The sequence below is a fragment of the Lepus europaeus genome, chromosome 18, assembly GCF_033115175.1.
Source record: "Lepus europaeus isolate LE1 chromosome 18, mLepTim1.pri, whole genome shotgun sequence".
Lineage (NCBI taxonomy): Eukaryota > Metazoa > Chordata > Mammalia > Lagomorpha > Leporidae > Lepus > Lepus europaeus.
In genome coordinates this window covers 61,981,382-61,999,300 of record NC_084844.1, presented here as the reverse complement: position 1 = coordinate 61,999,300, position 17,919 = coordinate 61,981,382, and the positions used below count along the sequence as shown (strand labels likewise).

Genomic DNA, 17,919 nt, shown 5'->3' with positions numbered 1-17,919 from the left:
CGATCCGAAGCCAGGAGCCAGGAGCCAGGAGCCAGGAGCCAGGAGCCAGGTGCTTCCCCTGGTCTCCCATGCGGGTGCAGGGGCTCAAGCACCTGGGCCATCCTCCACTGCCCTCCCGGGCCACAGCAGAGAGCTGGACTGGAAAAGGAGCAACCAGGACTAGAACCGGCGCCCATATGGGATGCTGGTGCCACAGGTAGAGGATTAGCCAAGTGAGCCCCGGCGCCAGCCCCTGCGCCTGGTGCTTCACAGCAGGGACCGGCACCACCTCTGCTTTATATACGAGGGCACAGAGGCACAGCGGCCCAAGTGGCCTGTCCAAGGCCACAGAGATAGCAAGTGCCGGAAGCCAGACCAGAGCCGAGGCCGCCTGTTCCACTGCTGGCCCTCACCTGCCCGGACACTGCCTCTCCACACCAGCAAGCCACTCCTGCAGGTGAGGGCTGCCGCAATGGGGCACTCTCCCAGTGGGACCTCCTCCCCAGGACACGCCGGGTCTCACCCTCACCAGCACAGCACTCGGGTCTTCCCCCAGACACCTGCAGCCGGGGCCATGGCCCTGGGAGGCTTCAGGCCAGGACCGGGGCCTTCAAGGGGCCACAAGGCATGTCCCCTGTGGGGTGCTCACGTAAACAGCCAACCACGGTGGAAGGGACCCTGCTAATTACACCAGGACCCCCCGGTTCCAGAACTCAGAACCATGCGGCTGTCAGATTCTGTGCGGGCAGGGGTATCTGCCACCTGCTCTGCCCTGCCGCACAGAGCCAGGGGACAGGCCATCGACGTGCAGACCACAAAGCCCCTGAGAACATCAGAGACAAGACAAAGCACAAAAAGGGGCACAAAGAGAAGGGCACTCCCACAGGGAGAGGAAGCACACTGGGGAGGCATCTGTGGGGGAGCAGAGGACACCGGCCCCAGCCAGCGGGAACACACTGCACTTCAGGCGGCCCCCTCTGGGGCTGCGGTCAAGGCACAGAGGGCACATCCCACAAGGCCCACCGCCCCAGAGCCACTGCTGACAGTCCCAGCTCCCGCTGGTCCAAGTGGCACAGGGTGGGTGCAGAAGCGCCCGACCCATACCTGCAGAGACAAGGACTAGCGCGCTGGATCCCGCACCCATGGCCACTGGTGTGTTCCGCACTGCACGCGTGCACCTGAGCAGAGCTGCCAACCTGAGGAGAAGAGGCAGATTCTGAGTCAACCCGAGCCTCCTCGGGCCCAGGGCAGGCATCTGGCACAGGCGGAAGCCACTGCTTAGGACCGCACATGCCCGCCTCAAGCCCCAGTTCCACTTCTGATCTGGCTTCCTGCTAATGCACACCCTGGGAGGCAGCAAGTGACGGCTCAAGTATTTGGTGCCCTGACACCCACATGGGAGACCCAAATGGCTCCAGTCTGGCCAATGTGGCCATGTGGAGAGTAACTACATCCATCCATACATACACACACCACTTGAGTGACCTGGGGGCTTCCAAGACTCCCCTTCCTGTCCCCATGCTAAGCAGGTGCAGGATCCAACAGTCACTCCAGAGGGAGGAAAACAAATCGCTCCCCCACCCCCACTTCCACTCAAGCCCCAACCCCGTGTCCCAGAGAGAGAGGGTGCAGCAGCTAGCCGCCCCCCTCCCCACGCCAAACTCCCGGTCAGGAGGTGGAAATCACCAAGGTCTCCCCAAGTGAACGGACAGACAGGGGTCACTGTGCCTTCTGGCTGCGATGCCTAGCAGCAGTGGGACAGCGACGAGAACCAGCCCCAGGCCAGGAGCCCTCCCCTCCCCTAAACCACCTTGTGGGCCTCCACTCAGGCAGCCGCAGCACACAGTGCTAAACACTGTAACTGCAAACAGACTTCTCCAAGCCTTAGGCTTTTTTGGCGATGAAACCGACCTCAATGTCTTCAGATTCTTCCTCCTCCTCCAGGGCCACAGGCCCTACCTGCACCTCACCAATTCCTCAAAGAGCCCCAGAGGCAACAGTGCAGCGGGCATGTGTCCCCAGTGCTTTTGCCACCCCCCTACTGCTCGCCAAGGTGCCCCAGGACTACAGCCGCCCACCTTCTGCACCCCAGTGGACCCATCCTGCTGTGAGTTCCTGCCAGCCACACTATCCAGGCACGTGAGGTCTTCAAGAGTGTGGCCCAACTGTGACAGACCAGCAGTTCTCAAAGGGTAGGGGTCCAGTAAGGCCCTCCTGGGCGTCAGTGAAGAAAAACAATTTTTATAAAAACACTCAAACATGGGGCCAGTAGGAAAACAGTGGAAGATGGCCCAAGTCCTTGGGCCCCTGCACCCATGTGGGAGACTCGGAAGAAGCTCCTGGCTCCTGGCTCCGGTTCTGCGCAGCTTCGGCCATTGTGGCCGTCTATGGAGGGAACCAGCAGATGGAAGACCTCTCTTTCTCTCTCTCTCTGCCTCTTTAATAAATAAACAAATCTTTTAAAAATAATTAAAAACACAGGGCCAGCATTGCGGTGCAATGGGTTAAGCTGCCACCAGTGCCGCTGGCATCCCATGTGAGCATCAGTTTGAGTCCCGGCTGCTCCACTTCCCATCCAGCTCCTTGCCAATGTGCCTGGGAGAACAGTGGAAGATGGTCCAAGTGCTTGGGTTCCTACCACCCATGTAGGAGACCTGGATGGAGTTCCTGGCTCCTGGCTTTGGGCTGTCACAGCCATTTGGGGAGTAAAGTAATAGAGAGAAGACCTCTGTCTTTACCTCTCTCTGTAACTTTGGCTTTCAAATAAATAAAATACATCTTTAAGAAAAATACTCAGGGGGCCGGTGCTGTGGCGTAGTAGGTTAATCCTCAGCCTGTGGCAACGGCATCCCATTTGGGTGCCAATTCTAGTCCCGGTGGCTCCTCTTCCAATCCAGCTCTCTGCTATGGCCTAGGAAAGCAGCAGAAGATGGCCCAAGTGCTTGGGCCCCTGCACCCACATGGGAGTCTCGGAAGAAGCTCCTGGCTTCTGATCAGTGCAGCTCCAGCTGTTGCGGCCATCTGGTGAGTGAACCAACAGAAAGAAGACCTTTCTCTCTTTCTCTTTCTCTGTCTATAACTCTACCTCTCAACTAAATAAATAAATAAATAAAACCTTTTAAAAAAAATACTCAGGGGGCTGGCTCCGTGGTGCAGTAGGTTAAACCTCCACCGGCATCCCATAAGGGCGTGGGTTCTAGTTCCAGCTGCCCCTCTTCCAATCCAGCTCTCTGCCATGGCCTGGGAAATCAGTGGAAAATGGCCCAAGTGCTTGGGCCCCTGCACCCACATAGGAGACAGGGAAGAAGCACCTGGCTTGGCTTTGGATCGGCACAGCTCTGGCCATTGCAGCCATCTGGGGAGTGAACCAACGGAAGAAAGACCTTTCTCTCTGTCTCTCCCTCTCACTGTAACTCTACCTCTCAAATAAATAAATAAAATCTTTTAAAAAAATACTCAGACTTCATATGTCTTTCTAAAAAAATTTTACTTGGGGCTAGCGCTGTGGCGTAATAGGTTATGCCTCTCCCTGTGGCACTGGCATCCCATATGGGCACCGGTTCAAGTCCGGACTACTTCTCTTCCAATCCAGTTCCCTGCTAATGACCTGCAAAAGCAGTGGAAGATGGTCTAGCTGCTTGGGACCCTGCACCTGTGTGGGAAACCCAGAAGAAGCTCCTGGCTCCTGGCTTCAGATTGGCCCAGCCCTAGATGTTGCAGCCATCTGGGGAGTGAACCAGTGGATAAAGACCTCTCTCTTTGTCTCTCCCTCTCTGTAACTCTCTCAAATAAGTAAATAAGTCCTTTAAAAAACATTTTTTGAGAGTCGAAGAGATAGACAAAGTTCCTATCTACTTGTTCACTCTTCAAATGCCCACAACAGCTAAGACCAGGCTGGAGTCAAAACCAAGAGCCAAGAACTCAATTCAGGTTTCCCGTGTGGGCAGTAGGGACCCAATTACTTGAGCCATCGCCTGCTGTCTTCCAGGGTGTGCCTAACCAGGAAGCTGGAATCAGAAGCAGAGCCGCGTCTCAAACCCAGGCACTTCAATATGGGATGCGGGCACCCCAAGCGTTGTCTTAACCAAGCACTTGTCTGAGGGATCAGAGTTTAAAGAAAGGTAAAACATGGATGTTCTCTGCTAAGCTGTTGTTTGTTTTAACAGTTAATTTTCAGAATACATGGTACTGATGTGAATGTGTAACAGTGTACCATTACCCTTCAAGTGAATTCACTCATACCTTGAAGTTTCTCAGCTTTAATTTGCAATGCAATAAATACCAGTGGATAACTCGCATAAACAAAGGTCCTCCCAGGGCCTCCAAAATCAAGGGACCAGAAAGTCCGAGGACCACGAACCCCCGCCCGCTCCCACTCCCCAGCACGGCTCCGCCTCTCGTGGCAGCCACAGATCTGCCCTTTCTGGCTCCTCCAGGCCTAACCCAAGTGTGCCTTTACAGTGCCCTCCTGACTTCTGGTCAGTGTCCTCTCCACTGCCAGCACTGCCTTAAAAGGCAACACCCTACCCCAGATTTGCTCCGGCTGGTGGCCTGGAAATGAAACAGGCTCCGGCACACAGGCATACAAGCAAAGCTTCCTCTGCCTGGGAAGAGAAGGCCGGAGGGAGGAGCTGCACCTGCTTGCCACAACAGGTAGCCCGCACAGGACCCCCACAAACACAAGGCACCCTTGTACCAGAGGATCTATTTCCCCTAGCCCCGCCCCCAACCACAGCAGGGGGTGTCAAGGAAGACAGAGAGCAGGGGACTGTCACCATTCCACCTTGCAATATTGGGCACACTAGCCTGGCTTCAGCTTTGGCCTCTGAGAGCCACACAGGGTGGATGACCTCTGGGAGAAGACACGCCAATCTGAGGAGACCCTGGGGACACTCCGACAGGACCACCGAAGTTGGCTTTCTCAAGTTAGGTTGCAGATTCATGAACATTCTTTTTATGATTTAATTTATACTAGATGACATTGCAGGTCCATGCTACTTGTATTCTTTTAGATAAACTATGCATTTCAGCCCACTGAGAGCACAGATGCAAAGTAGGGGTGGCTCCGGGGGCAGAGCCGAGCCTCCTGCTGCCCTTTAGCAGGGGCACTTTCCCTCACAGAGGTGCAGCTCCAGGTTAAGTTTCCAGGGCCAAAGAGACAGTGTTGGGAAGCTGGTAAGACAGCAGCCAACAGGACAGGGAAGGCCTTGTCCCAAGACCCTCTGGGCCCCTCGCCTGTTAGGCGTTGTGGGGCCCTCACCAGCGGCTCCCCATCACCTCGGCTCCCTAGGTAGTCGGCCTTCCACGCCCACGCAAGACCTAAGGCTTGGCCCGCCGCCTCCCTGGTAGCTCTGCGACCCTTCGACTGAGACAGGGGAGATCGGGCCACGGCTGCACACAGCATGGCTCCTGTGCTAAAAACCCCCAAGGGGTGACCCAGACCCCAGATTTCCATCCTGGCCTCATCCAGGTGAGGACAGGGCTGTGGGCTGCTCGATACGGGGTCCCCGGCCCCTGCACTCTCTCACCTAGCAGGGCAGAGCGGATCACAAAGCTCTCGCAGCCAGTCCTGGCGCAGTGCATCAGCCACCCTGGGTCTCTACCCAAAGCAAAGGCAGCAGGTCTTCAAACAAAGCCCGGACATGGTGTTCACAGCAGCACTGCTCTGACAGCCTAAGAACGGGAACGGCCCACTTGGCCACACACCCGAGAACCAGGCAGTTGCGGGACGGCCACGTGACGGGATGCTAACTCATAAATGGGAACACGATTCCCACTGCAGCTACCAGGTGAAGAACGCGCTGTGTGGCTCCGCTGTGATGACATGCTCTGAACAGGGGGCAGGGTCACAGGAGGGAGCGGCGGCTGAGCATCGGGAGACGCTCTCCTGGGATGAGGGGACCATCCTCACCCAGAGGCGCCGGCGGCTGTGCTAACTGCGGCAGAACTGTAGGCTTGCTACAATGGCCGGCTTTACGTCATGTGAATTGCACCTCAGAAAGAAAAAGAAAAAAGCCCACCCCGGCTGGCTCCTCGGCTGCCATGGAGCTCTCAAGTCCTCCTGCCCGCCCCCAGGCCCAGCCAACAAGCCCAGCCCCTGCCCTAGCCTCCTCCCTGGACCCCCAGGGCTAGGGGAGGAGGTGGCTTTTCTAAAAGCTGCTTCCCTGTTTGGTCTGACAAGGCGCCCATGCCACGGGATGTTTGGAACATGACGCCATCGTGGGCGAGGGAGGAATGCTGGCGAGCGCACAGGGCCAATCTGTGGGCAACGGCTTTGCAGGAAGTCACTCACAGGCTGGGAGAGGCCACCCTTCCCATTAGGGGGCAGGTAGGGCAGGGAGTGGGCCAGGCAGGAGGAAGGGGACAGGAAGGCTAAGCCAGGGCAGCCCTGCCCTGCTCGGGGACAGGCGCGGGCCACGTGACCACAGGGCAAGCATCCAGAAGGCCCACCCAGTCGGTGCAGGGAACAGGGTAAGGAGGCCTTGACTCAGGTGTCTGGGTTTCCGCCTGGCTCTGGCACCGCAGCGCTGCCTCTCCCCGTCCAGCCTCCTTATCTGTCTGCCTCCAAGGCTGCTGTGGACCTAGGAGTTCCGAGGGGCCTGGCACCGAGCAATTCCGCCACGGGCACGGCAAGTGTCCCAGCCTTTTTGGCACAGGAAACCCCCACCCCAGGCAGAGGACTCCAGAACTCACGGGGCGGGGGGGATAGAGGACGGAGGCAGTGGCTCCATCTTCCCCAGGACACCTGTTGGTCACAGCTCTGAAAAGAGGAGCCCTCGGCAGGGGTGCCACTCCCTAGGAGGGCACTCCTTGAAAAGCCACTCCTCTGTAAAGGCTGCAGCGGGGTAGGTGGACAGAGAGGCCAGAGGGCCCACCTACCGCAAGGGGCCCGACAGCACCGGTGACCAGAGGGCCTCGCTGTCTGGCCCAATCTCTTGCCCGCCCAGCCCAGCTGTGGCTCTGGGCTGCTCCCTGCAGGCCCCAGGAAGAGGCTCTGGCTTTCCAGACACCTGCAAGGCAGCCATGCAGCTGCCCCCAGGAGGCCAGCGGGTCCAGCACGGCTCCTCCCATCCCCCTCCCACCTCGCCAGCAGCAAGGCACCCACTGCCTTGCAGAGTGACTTCCAAAACTCCCTCTACTTCCTCTCCCTAGAAATCCCAAACACCAGTTCAGTTTGCACACTCATGTGTCCTGGAGCTCAAACCCACGCAAACCAACCAATTGCGGGCCTCCCAGTCCTTTACAGGCCCCCGTGAGGAAGTTGCCAGGTGGTTCAGAGGCAAAGCAGGCAGCCTGGCTTTTGTCTGGGGTCCTGCTCTGTGGGGGTGATGGGGGGCCAAGGCCTGAGGGAAAGGCAGGGCCCCTCCTGGGCCCGCTTCCTCATCTACAACTCCTCAAGTGTAGGGGCCGAGATCTCCCTCCGGCTGGAACATGCCATGATCTGCTCAGCCCCGGGAGGGATGTGGCTCGAGCCACTGTATCGCACCTGTCCAAGCAGGGAATCCAGGATGGAGCAGACCATCCATGTGCTGCTAGTGAGAGGGGCCCTTGAGCAGGGCCTGTGCCCCACGTGCAGCTCCACTCTGCGGGGCCAGTGCTTGCAAAGCAGACCCCATTCACTGAGGGCCCACTGCATACAGCCATCTTTACAGACACAGGCCTGGTTGCCCAACCCGCGGGGCTACACAGCGTCTCCCATCATCCTCCCCAGGCGCCAAGGATGTGGTGTTACCATAACCCCCAGCTTTCTGCTAAGGGCAGACCGAAACTCTAAGCCATGGGCTGAGCCAGCCCGGGAAGGGCAGCCTGGCAGAGGCTGGGAGCCCGAGGGAAGCCCACTGCTCGGCCCCTCACCTGCATGAGGAAATAAGTGAGGCTGTCAGATTTCTAGGTCACGGCCCATCCCCAAACGGAAGTCACGCGGCCGCCCTGGCCCCACTGGGCCCTGAACTCCCGTGCCCCAGGCGGCTCGCCCAGTCCTGCTGGGGAGGTTTCTGGGCGCGGCACTGGGAGACTCGGGAGACCTGGCCTCTTTCCCTGCACGCCCGGCGGCTGCTCCCCCTTCCCCTGGCCCGTTTAGCTGCACAAGGACCACGTGGAGGTCAGAAACCGCACGTGGAAAAGTGCATCATGGATTCTCAAGGGTGTTAAGCCAGTGCTTCAGAACCCACAGAGATCAAGGACACAGCTATTTCCTGAATCTGAATTCCTCGTTCAGGGGAAAAAATAGTGCTTCCTGTGCAGGGCTGTGCCAAAGGTGTGGTTCCTGCCACAGGCCAGCGGGCAGGCACCCCGAGGCTGAGGAGGGGTGAAGACCTGCGCAATGACCTGTACGACGCCCTGCAGCGCTCCCACATCCCACATGCACCACACACGCACCACACCCATCCCAACACACACCCTGGAACTAAGAAATCCAATCAGGGCAAGGTCCTGCTCCTGATAGCCAAGGCTGGCACCTGTCAGCGCCAGGGCGGCCAAGCAGGACTCCGGAAAACCCCCGCTGGCCTTCCGGGAACCCCGGAGGCTGCTGAACCTCTCAGGGTCTCAGCCACTCACCTGCTGTCAAGTGGGGGTGGGGCCCACAGCCAAGACTTATTCTGCAAGAAGCCAAACAAGAACAGCACCAAGTCTGAGCCTTCCCAAGGGCGGGGAAGAACAAATTCAGCCCTGTGGAACCAAGACTGGACCACGGCCCCACTGCCGAAGCAGAGGCCTGCGTGAGACCACGGGTCTCATGGCTGACTCCATGGGGAAGCTCAGAAGCGAGGGGCAGGCACATCCACTCGGACTCCCTCTGCAAACCACGGTCCCCAGCAGCGTGCAGCCACCACGCCAGGCCCCCAGGGAGGAAGGAGCGGGAAGGGTTACAGGCTCCAGGCAGCGACCAGGCTGTGGTTTCATGTGAACTAGGATGACCTTGCCTGAGAAAGGCAGCAAGTGGTTTGGAAGATTCCAGTTCCAGCCTCCAGGGACGAAATGCCAGCAAACCACCCCCGGGCTCTGGCCCCCAAGGGGCCGTGACAATGTTACAGGGCAGCAAGGCTCTCCTTCCAGGGCAGCCGCCAGACCGCCTCAAATGCAGAATCTAGGGCAGATTCAAGCCTGCCCCAGTGGCCCCAGAGATGACCCGGTGTTGGGGGGGGGGGGGGGGCCTTGCAGGTGGGAGGCACTGCAGCCATACAGGAGCCTCCCGCATTTCTGAGTTGAGATTCCTCTGAGTAAAGGCTCCAAGATTTCACGAGAGAAAGCCAGCTTCCCAGGCCTCAAGAGCCGGTCTTCTCAAGTCAGATGCTCCCACTGAGCCCCCGACAAGCCTCCCACAGTTCCCGGGCCGTCACCGCGCCCCATGGCAGCCCATGTCCAGGAGCGGGGAGTTCCTCTTCTCATTCAGGACGACCCGGCAGCTCGGGGATGACTTAAAGATGGGTGTTCTACGCCCGAGTTCTCAGGGCCCTCCCACAGAGACCCGTGAGGGCTCAGGCGCACCGCCCACTGTCTTAGCCTCCCCGGGTCGCCTGCCAGAAGTGGGCGCAAGCCGTGGACTGGAGTCCTTCTTGCAGCATGGGAAACTACCGGAGGAAAAGACCGACTAGCAATTCAGCACCCAAGGGAAAAACCAGCAGCAAGGCTCGGCACAGCACAGGAGCAAGAATGCACCTGAGGGGGCCACACCAGCTGCCCCCCAGGCTCCCTTTCACTCCCCAGGGTCAGGCCTATGGATGGGGGTGGGGATCAGGGCCTCCAAAGAGAGCTACCAAACAAACACCAAGAGTGAGCAGAGACGGGGGACCAGAGAGAGGGCCCCTGCAAGTTGACCCAAAAACATCAAGGGAGGTGGGGGGTGGGAGGGCTTCAACCAGGAGCAGAGAGAATGAGCGCTACTGGAACCCTCCACACCACTGGCCGTCTCCACCCGCATCTCCAGAGGGAGGGAGGTCTCCAGGGTCACGGGCCCAGGCCAAGTGAGCTACTGAGCACGGGGACAGCAGCCGTGACTTCAAAGTAAGGAGACGAGTGGAGGTTCCCACACGGGAACGATTCATGCCAGCTGAGGAGCCGAAACGCCAGTCACCCCAGTCGGATGGTCACACAGGGTATACACATTATCAGAGTGCTGCACGGTGCCTTGTGAACACGCCCAAACACTGTGTGCACAAGGATGCCCCAGTCAGCCTCCCCATGTGAGATGACAGTAGTCTGGATACGGCAGGGTAGGCCAGGGATAATCACCAGTTAATGTGGCCAACTCCAAAATTTAAAATCATGTACACCTTCCTATGTAGCTTCCGCCACAGTTCTACTGGACAGGGCTGGTCCATCTCAGCCCCCGGCAAGCTCTGCCCTGCTTGTCCAATCTAGCCACCATCTACTTTCTAAAGGCTTGAATACCAAGAATGGCTCTGACATTTTTCAATGGTTACGTCAGCAACTACCTAAACTTCTCAAGTTTGCCTACTGGCTTGCAAAACCTAAAATACCTGTATTTACGGTCTGGCCCTTAAAGAAACAATTTCCCAGGGCCAGTGCTGGGCGCAGCAGGTTAAGCCTCTGCCTGCAGCGCTGGGGTCCCTTATAGCTGCTGGTTCAAGTCCCGGCTGCTCCACTTCCAATCCAGCTCCCTGCTCATGCGCCTGGGAAAGCAGTGGAGGATGATCCAAGTCCGTGGGCCTCTGCACCCACGTGGGAGACCTGGAAGAAGCTCCTGGCTCCTGGCTTCAGTCTGGCCCAGCTCCAACTGTTGCAACCATCTGGGGAGGGAACCAGCAGATGGAAGATGTGTCTTTCTCCTTCTCTCCCTTTCTCTGTGTAACTCTGATGTTCAAATAAAGAAATAAATCTTAAAACAACAACAGAGCTTGTAATGTCTGCTCCCAGCTCTGGGCCCCCTTCTCCTGTGCTGTTTGGGGGTGCTGGGAGGGGAGGAGGGCCAGGCTTCCCTTGAGCGAGAGGGGAGCCGTTAAAAAAAAAAGAAGAAGAAAAATTACAACAACAACAGGAAACAAGAAAAGAAACAATTTCCCAACCACTGGTCTAGGATCAGATATCCACTCCGTGTGGCACGAGGAACAGAGGACGGGTCTGGACAGTGTGTAAGGATGTCTGATTCTTGCACATTCTTTCGTTTGTTTTTATTAAGCTAAAATTCACAGAACATCAAATGAACCTATTTTGAAGTGAACGATCCGGTGGCATTTTGTAAACTGCACCATGTTGCGCAACCGGCACTTCTACTCAGTTCCAGAACGTTTCATCACCCCCAAAATAGAACCCCGGCCCAGCAACAGTCACTCCTCATCACTGCCCCCCCAGCCTCGGCACCCACTGCCATGTGAGGCGCGGCTCTGCCCACCCCGCAAGGCCGTTCGCTAGGTGGGCTGCACCAGCCCTCCCGCTCGCGCCCATGCCTACGGGAGTGTGTCTCCCGCACACGCCACCTCGGTTCCTCTGTTGGCCTCTGCTCATGGCGCTCTCAGAGCCGTGCGTGTACAGAACTGTTGGTGGCTTTCTTCCGCTCTCCCAGGCATCTTCCTCAGCGTGGAATTGCTGGCTCGCGGGTGATTCCGCTTCACTGCCGGGGAGCTGCCAGACTCTCCCATATGGCCCACACCATCTTGCTCTCCCCAGCAACACCAAGGGTTCCGACCCCTTCCTGCCTTCCTGAACCCTAGACACCTCAGTGGGCGTGAAGCAGCACCATGCTGCGGCTGCACCGTGCACTGCCCTGGTGACTGTCGGCTTCTGTGTGCTTCTTGGCCATCCTGGGATGCGAGCCTGTGTGTCTGGGGCCTCTGACACACCTAAGTTCCAAATCTTCTCAAAGAGCCAGGCGTGAATGCTCCCTGCTGCGTCTGAGCTCAACGTTAAGTAACAAAGCAAGGTGCCCTGGCCCTCCTGAGAGGGTCACAGGAACAAAGGAAACCAGAAGGGCTTCACTGAGGCCCAGTGCCAGCACGGCCCCCCTCTCTCTCCAGGACTCCTGCCCTGAGGCCCAGCGAGGGCAGAATTAGACCAAGATTGAGATCCAGGGCAGAGATCACGGTGAGAGAAGCGAGGCCAGAGGAAGGTCCCACAGCAAACAGTGTAGACGCGCGACAAATGGAGCTGGAGCACAGTGGTCCCTGCACAGACGCACAGTCAGGTCAGCCGAGGCTGGGCGGGGACCTGAAGCAGACACCCACGGCCCAAGACCTGCCTCTCCCACAGGCTCCCCCACCCCCGCCAGCCCTTTTGCCTTGGACTCCTTATAGCTCTCTCCCCCGCCCCGGGACTGCACTCACTCCCACAACCAGCAATGCTTCCACAGATGGACTCCTGCCCCAGTCCTACCCGGGTCCCCACCCCCACAGGCACAAGCTGACCAGGTCATTGGCACCCCCTCCACGGGCCCAAGTCTACTCCAGGCCTGTCATTCTCAGCCTCTGCCACCCGGCTTCCTCAAAGCCCCCTCTGATCCCCAATAACACACCCTGCAGCCTCACCAGCACTGACACAGAGAGGACCTCATTGTTAATTCACCTGGGCCACGTCAACAGCTTCTAGACCTTCCGCCTTTAGCCAAGAATTCTCTAAATAACAAGTCTGACTCGGAGCCTGCGCTGTGGCACAGCCGGTAAATCCACCATGTTCGATGCCAGCATCCCAGACGGGCACTGGTTTGAGTCCTGGCTGCTCCGCTTCCGATCCAGCTCCCTGCTAATGCACCTGGGAAAGCAGAGGAAGATGGCCCAAGTCCTTCGGCCCCTGTACCACATAGGAGATCTGGAAGAAGTTCCTGGCTTCAGATCAGCCCAGTTCCAGCCATCGCGGCCATTTGGGAAGTGAACCAGCGGATGGAAGGCCTGCCTCTCTCTCTCTCTCTCTCTCTCTCTCTCTCTCTCTCTGCCTTTTCCTCTCTCTCTCTGTAACTCTGCTTTTCAAATAAAAAAAAAAAATTTCTAAAAAAACAGAAACAAATTCTGACCCATTAAAAAGCTAAGTAAGCATAATCCTAGTAAATAATGGAGAAAGTATTAGACGCTATTTTAGAAATCCTGGGAAGAAGGCCTTCTTACATGAGAGTTAAACTATAAAAGAAAACAGAGACTCGACTCCGTCCTTACGTGAAGCCAGCAAATGACAAAGAAAAGCGGCTGTGCATAAAACTGAAAGAGAAGTGACAGGGGGGAAATACCTGCAGAAATATGACAGGTGTCAGACTTAGTGCCTATAGCGGGCTCCACAAACCATGGCTCCCAGGCCCCATCCTGTCAGCTGCCTGCGTTTGTATATAAAGTTTTATCAGGTCACAGCCATCCCCATCGGCTCACGCACTGTCTTCAGCAGCCTCTGACAGGTGCGCCATTGCCACGGAGACCAGGTGGCCTGCAAGGGCTAAAATATATCCCACCTGGCCCTGGGCACGGGAAATTTGTGGACCCCTGACCTAGAACACGCACAAAAATCAACAGGGAGGACGGCACACAGTAGAAAAACCGGCAAGCAAGGCACAGAGGCAATCCACGGGAGAAACGAAAACACTCAGTAAGAACTATAAAAAGAACCTTAACCTCCCCGGCCATTAGGGAAATTATTAAAGAATTAAATCATCTGATAGCATCCAGCCCTGGAAATGTCACGACGCAGCCTTTTTTGGAAGGCAATTTGGTGGTATCTGTAAAAAAAAAAAATGTAATGTGCTTGCTGTCAACCCAGCCCTTCTATTTTTAGGTATCTGCCCCAGAGAAATACTTGCATTTGTGCACGCACGCAGGCACGCACGCACACCCAAAAGCATTTACAAAGCTGTTCACCCAGGCATTCCCTGTTTATAACAGCAAAGCCCACCCGTGATCTTGGTGCTCAGGTTAACCTACAGGACCATCCCGAAAGATCCAACACACACAACGCCTTTGGTATACAACGTCAGCACCACGGGAAGAGCTCTAAGGCCACTGTCGTGCAGCAGAAAGAAAAGGCCCTGCAGAGCAAACCCAGATGCACACAGTTTAGCAGAAAACGGGCTGAACCGTGTTTTTTCAGTCCTACGTAGAGAAATGCAGACAATGCCACCCTGCCAACAGACTGGAACACAGGACAGGCCATAAAGAACCGTCACTAGGGGCCGGCGCCCGTAGCACCGGCATCCCATATGGGTGCCGGTTCGAGTCCCGGCTGTTCTACTTCCGATGCAACTCCCTGCTATGGCCTGGGATAGCAATGGGAGACGGCCCAAGTGCTTGGACCCCTGCACCCGTGTGGGAGACCTGGAAGATGCTCCTGGCTTCAGAATGGCCCAGCTCCGGGCATTGCTGCCATCTGGGGAGTGAACCAATGGATGGAAGACCTCTCCCCTTCTCTCTCTGATTTGAAAGGCAGAGTTAGAGAGAGGCAATCAATCAAAAAAAAAAAAAAAAAACCCTGTCACTAATCACTGATCCCAGGTCACTGCGAATTCCAGTGGCAGGGAACTCCTCCTACAACACAGCCACCCTTGACACGACTGTCATGACATGCTCACGGCACAGCCACTGGAGTCCCCAGACAGGAGTTAAGGGCAGAGAACGGTGGCTTCAGAATCCTGGCTGTGTCCAGCGCTGAGCAAGTGGCTTCCCATCCCAAGGGGGCGGGGGGTGGTGCCTTCCCACCGATAGAAGGAAGTGGTCACGTTAGCTGGCCTCCGAGTCCCTTCCAGATCTCACAACCACAGTGCAGTCCCTGGAAGAGGCTTCTGTCCCTCTGGGGGGAGGGGGGCGGGGGGTAAAGGCCAGCAAGCAAACCCCACTGCTGAGGCCGTCAAAGTCCGGTCGGAACGTTCGGAGAAGCGCCTGCCCCTGGGAACACGACATCCCAGCAGCAACAGCTCCCCCGCTGCCTGGGACTGGCGTCCTGGCCTATTAGAGAGCGGTGGCCTGGACTGGCCACGACTGATCTATCTTCCAGCTTGGACGCTCTAAAATAAGCACAGGGCGGGGAGGGGCGGCAGGAAGCAGGGGCTGGGGGGGGGGGGTGGACTGATGGGAACCAATTGGCTGAGGTTCCCTAATGCAGGCAGAGCGATGAGAGAGAGAGAGAGAGAGAGAGAGAGAGAGACAGAGGCAGGCTGGGGGAGGGCCGGATGCAGGGAGCAGCAGCACGCAGGCTGCTGGCAGCGGCCCTGGGTCTCCTTCCTCTCTCTTTTCAAGAGCAGTTTCTTCCTGAAAGATCCCAGGAGGTAGAAGGCCGGGGCTAACCTCTCCCAGCACAAATAACCCCACTCGTTATTTCAAAAACTGCCATCCCAGTCAGGCCCTGGAGGTCTTCGGGCCTGTTTCAAAACCCACAGTTCAACTTTGACATGCGGTATTTTAAAACTGCCTCCCCCTTGAATCCAATTAGAAAGCAACAGATTGGTTTTTTATTATTATTTTTAACAGATTCTACTCACACAGGCAGATTCCACTCCAGCTGACCTAAAGCTTTAAGAATCAAACAGCCCCATGAGGTGTGAATACCTAATTCACCGGTTTCCTGGCAATGGCTGAGAATAACCAGGAAATGGACAACCCTCTTCCACAGAAGAGCCCTGGCCAGACCCTCAAACTTTTGAAATCAAAGCTGCCTCTTCTGCGGGGGGCTATGTCGCTTGGTTTCTTAAAATTCTAAGAGAGAAAAGTTTCAGGCGCGAGTGTTCCTTGGTCCCTTGCCTTTCACAGGGCCGGGAGGGAGGTAAGCCAGGGACCTTGGTGCCAACCCACGGATAAGGAAATCCAAGCTACAGCGACTTGTTCAAGGTCACATGGCTCAGGGTGACAGGCAGGCCTGAAAGCAGAGGTCCCAGAAATCGCTCCCCAGAACAAAACGGCGATGCGGGCACCCAGCGTCTCCCCCGTCACAGTGCACACCACCCTCCAGAATGCCCGTTCCAGCCGGCCTGTCCCCAAGGCCCTGGTGCCCTAAGCATCCTCTGTGACTCTGCGGCCTGGAGTGTTCAAGCCTTTCCGTTCAGTCTCTGGAACTCTGACCGCAGAGATGGGCCCCGCGTCCCAGGCCATAACCCCTGCCCCACCAGCCCACTCCGGGCCGGCCGTGTAAACACGTACAGCCCGCGTGCACTTCAGCGGCATTAGAAACAGCCAGGCGGCTGCACTTCAAAGCCATGTTTCTGTCGAGAGGCTTCTTGTGCGAAAGCAGTGGCTACAACTAGGTCACACCGGCCTGGAATGTGACAAGCTCTCCTGGCGTCATGAGGGGGGGGTGACAGCTGGGAAGAGGACAGAGACCAGAAGAAGGAGGGCGAGTAGCCTGCAAGCGCGGCTCCCAACCCCAGGACACTAGGAGCTGGAAAAGCAGTCAGCCCAGGGGCTCCCGAGGGCCAAGCGGGGACTGCGGCCAAACCTAGGGGGCCTTTGACCAATGCACATTCCTCATCTCTTAAATTGCGCCAGGGCGGGGCCCCTGGACGCTGTGTTTTCAATGCCGGCGACTCTGAAGCAGGCTTGGAAACCCTCATTTGACAGATAAGGCCAGGGGAAAGGAACCAGCCTCCTTCCAGCCCCCGCACCCCCCTCCAAGCCCTCACTCCCCGGAATCCACAAGGCCTCACCCCTGGATCAGGGACACGAGTGGGGGGGGGGGGGCGTCCTCCCTTCAAGGTTTAGGTTCCAGAGCAAGACCCTCCTGCCCGGCCTCCTTGTTCCCTGGCCGGGGACAAGGATTTATCCAAAGGGCAGGCTGAGTGTGACCAGAGTGGGTGGGGGGCCCACACTCCCGCCCACGGAGGCCACTCCGGGTGCCAGAGGCTGGGTCCCGTCCCAAGCCAGAGTCCGAGGTAGAGGATGAGGGTGGGTGGGGGTCCCAGGAGCGCCAGGCAATGCCTCCCCCGCCCCTTCCCCGCACAACGCTTTGTCCCCACTCTAGAGAACCCAGGCGTATTTGAGTCACCCCAAATAGCATGAATCACACCGCGGGGCTGTGGGAACGGGAAAGGATGTTAATTTTCGGCATACTTCAGGATCTCGCCTTTGTCCCGGCTCTGCCCGTCCACTCCCCCCCCACCCCGCCCCGCTCCATCGCTAGGTCCCCCGCCACCGCCGCGGCCTCCTCAGGCGCCCCCACGTCGGGCCCGCCGCGCCCCCCACCCCAGTCCCCGGGCCTCCGGGGGCGGCGCCCCGGCCGGCCGCTCGCTCACCTGCGTCAGGTCCTCGTCGTTGAGCAGATGCGACTCGCGCGGCTTGAAGCAGTTCTGACACTTGCTCTTGTTGAAGATGTTGGCCTGGAATTTCCTGCACGGGTTCTCCTTGGCCGCCGACATGGTCGGCGCGGCGGCGGCAGCAGCAGCGGCGGCGGCGGCTGCGGCGGCTGCGGCGGCGGCGGCGGCGCTCAGGCCCGGCCCGGCCTGGCCCCCGGCGCGCTCCCGGCGGTCGGGGTCAGCGCGGCCGCGGCCGCCGCATGTCCCGCCGGCCGCCGCAGGCCCGGCCCGGCCTCGTCCCCGCGCGGGCGGCCCGCTGCACGCGGGAGGCTCCCGCGCCGCCCGGGCCTCACAGCGCGCGCGCCGCCCCGACGCCGCCGCCGCCGCCGCCGCCCGGCCGCCGCGGGCCCATGGACGCGGCCTTCGGGCCCCGCTGCCCCCCACGCGCCGGGTCGCCGCCGGCCCGCTCGTCCGCCCGCCCGCCCGCCCGCCCGCCGCTGCTGCTGCTGCTCCTGCCCTGGGCGCCCGCGGCCGCGGCGACTGGGAGCCGAGCGCCTCACGCACTCCGGGCGGGGCGGACGCGGGCGGCACGGGGCGGGGGGCGGGGGAGGGCGCACGGCCGCGCGGGGCGGGGCCGCGCCGGCGCGATCGGCAGCCCGGCCGGCCAGTGGAGGCGGCGCGCTCCCGCTAACAAAGGAAGGCCTGGGCCAATGGGCGTCGGGGGCGGGGCCGCGCGCGAGGTAACTTGCGCAGGCGGACGGAGGTGGGGGGGCGCCGCGACGGGACGTTCA

The 17,919-nt window shown here is 58.7% G+C and overlaps 1 protein-coding gene across 6 annotated transcripts in view; it reads right to left on the bottom strand.

Annotated features, from left to right (window-relative positions):
* Positions 1 to 17,298, bottom strand: part of MPRIP (myosin phosphatase Rho interacting protein) — a 114,490-nt gene extending 97,192 nt beyond the window's left edge. For all 6 annotated transcript variants that reach the window (XM_062216611.1, XM_062216610.1, XM_062216613.1 and 3 more), the window contains exon 1: positions 17,129 to 17,298. In XM_062216611.1, coding sequence (XP_062072595.1) covers positions 17,129 to 17,251 — 123 coding nt within the window. In that variant the 5' untranslated portion in view covers positions 17,252 to 17,298. The remainder of the gene's footprint in view (positions 1 to 17,128) is intronic.
* Positions 17,299 to 17,919: the final 621 nt, after the last annotated feature.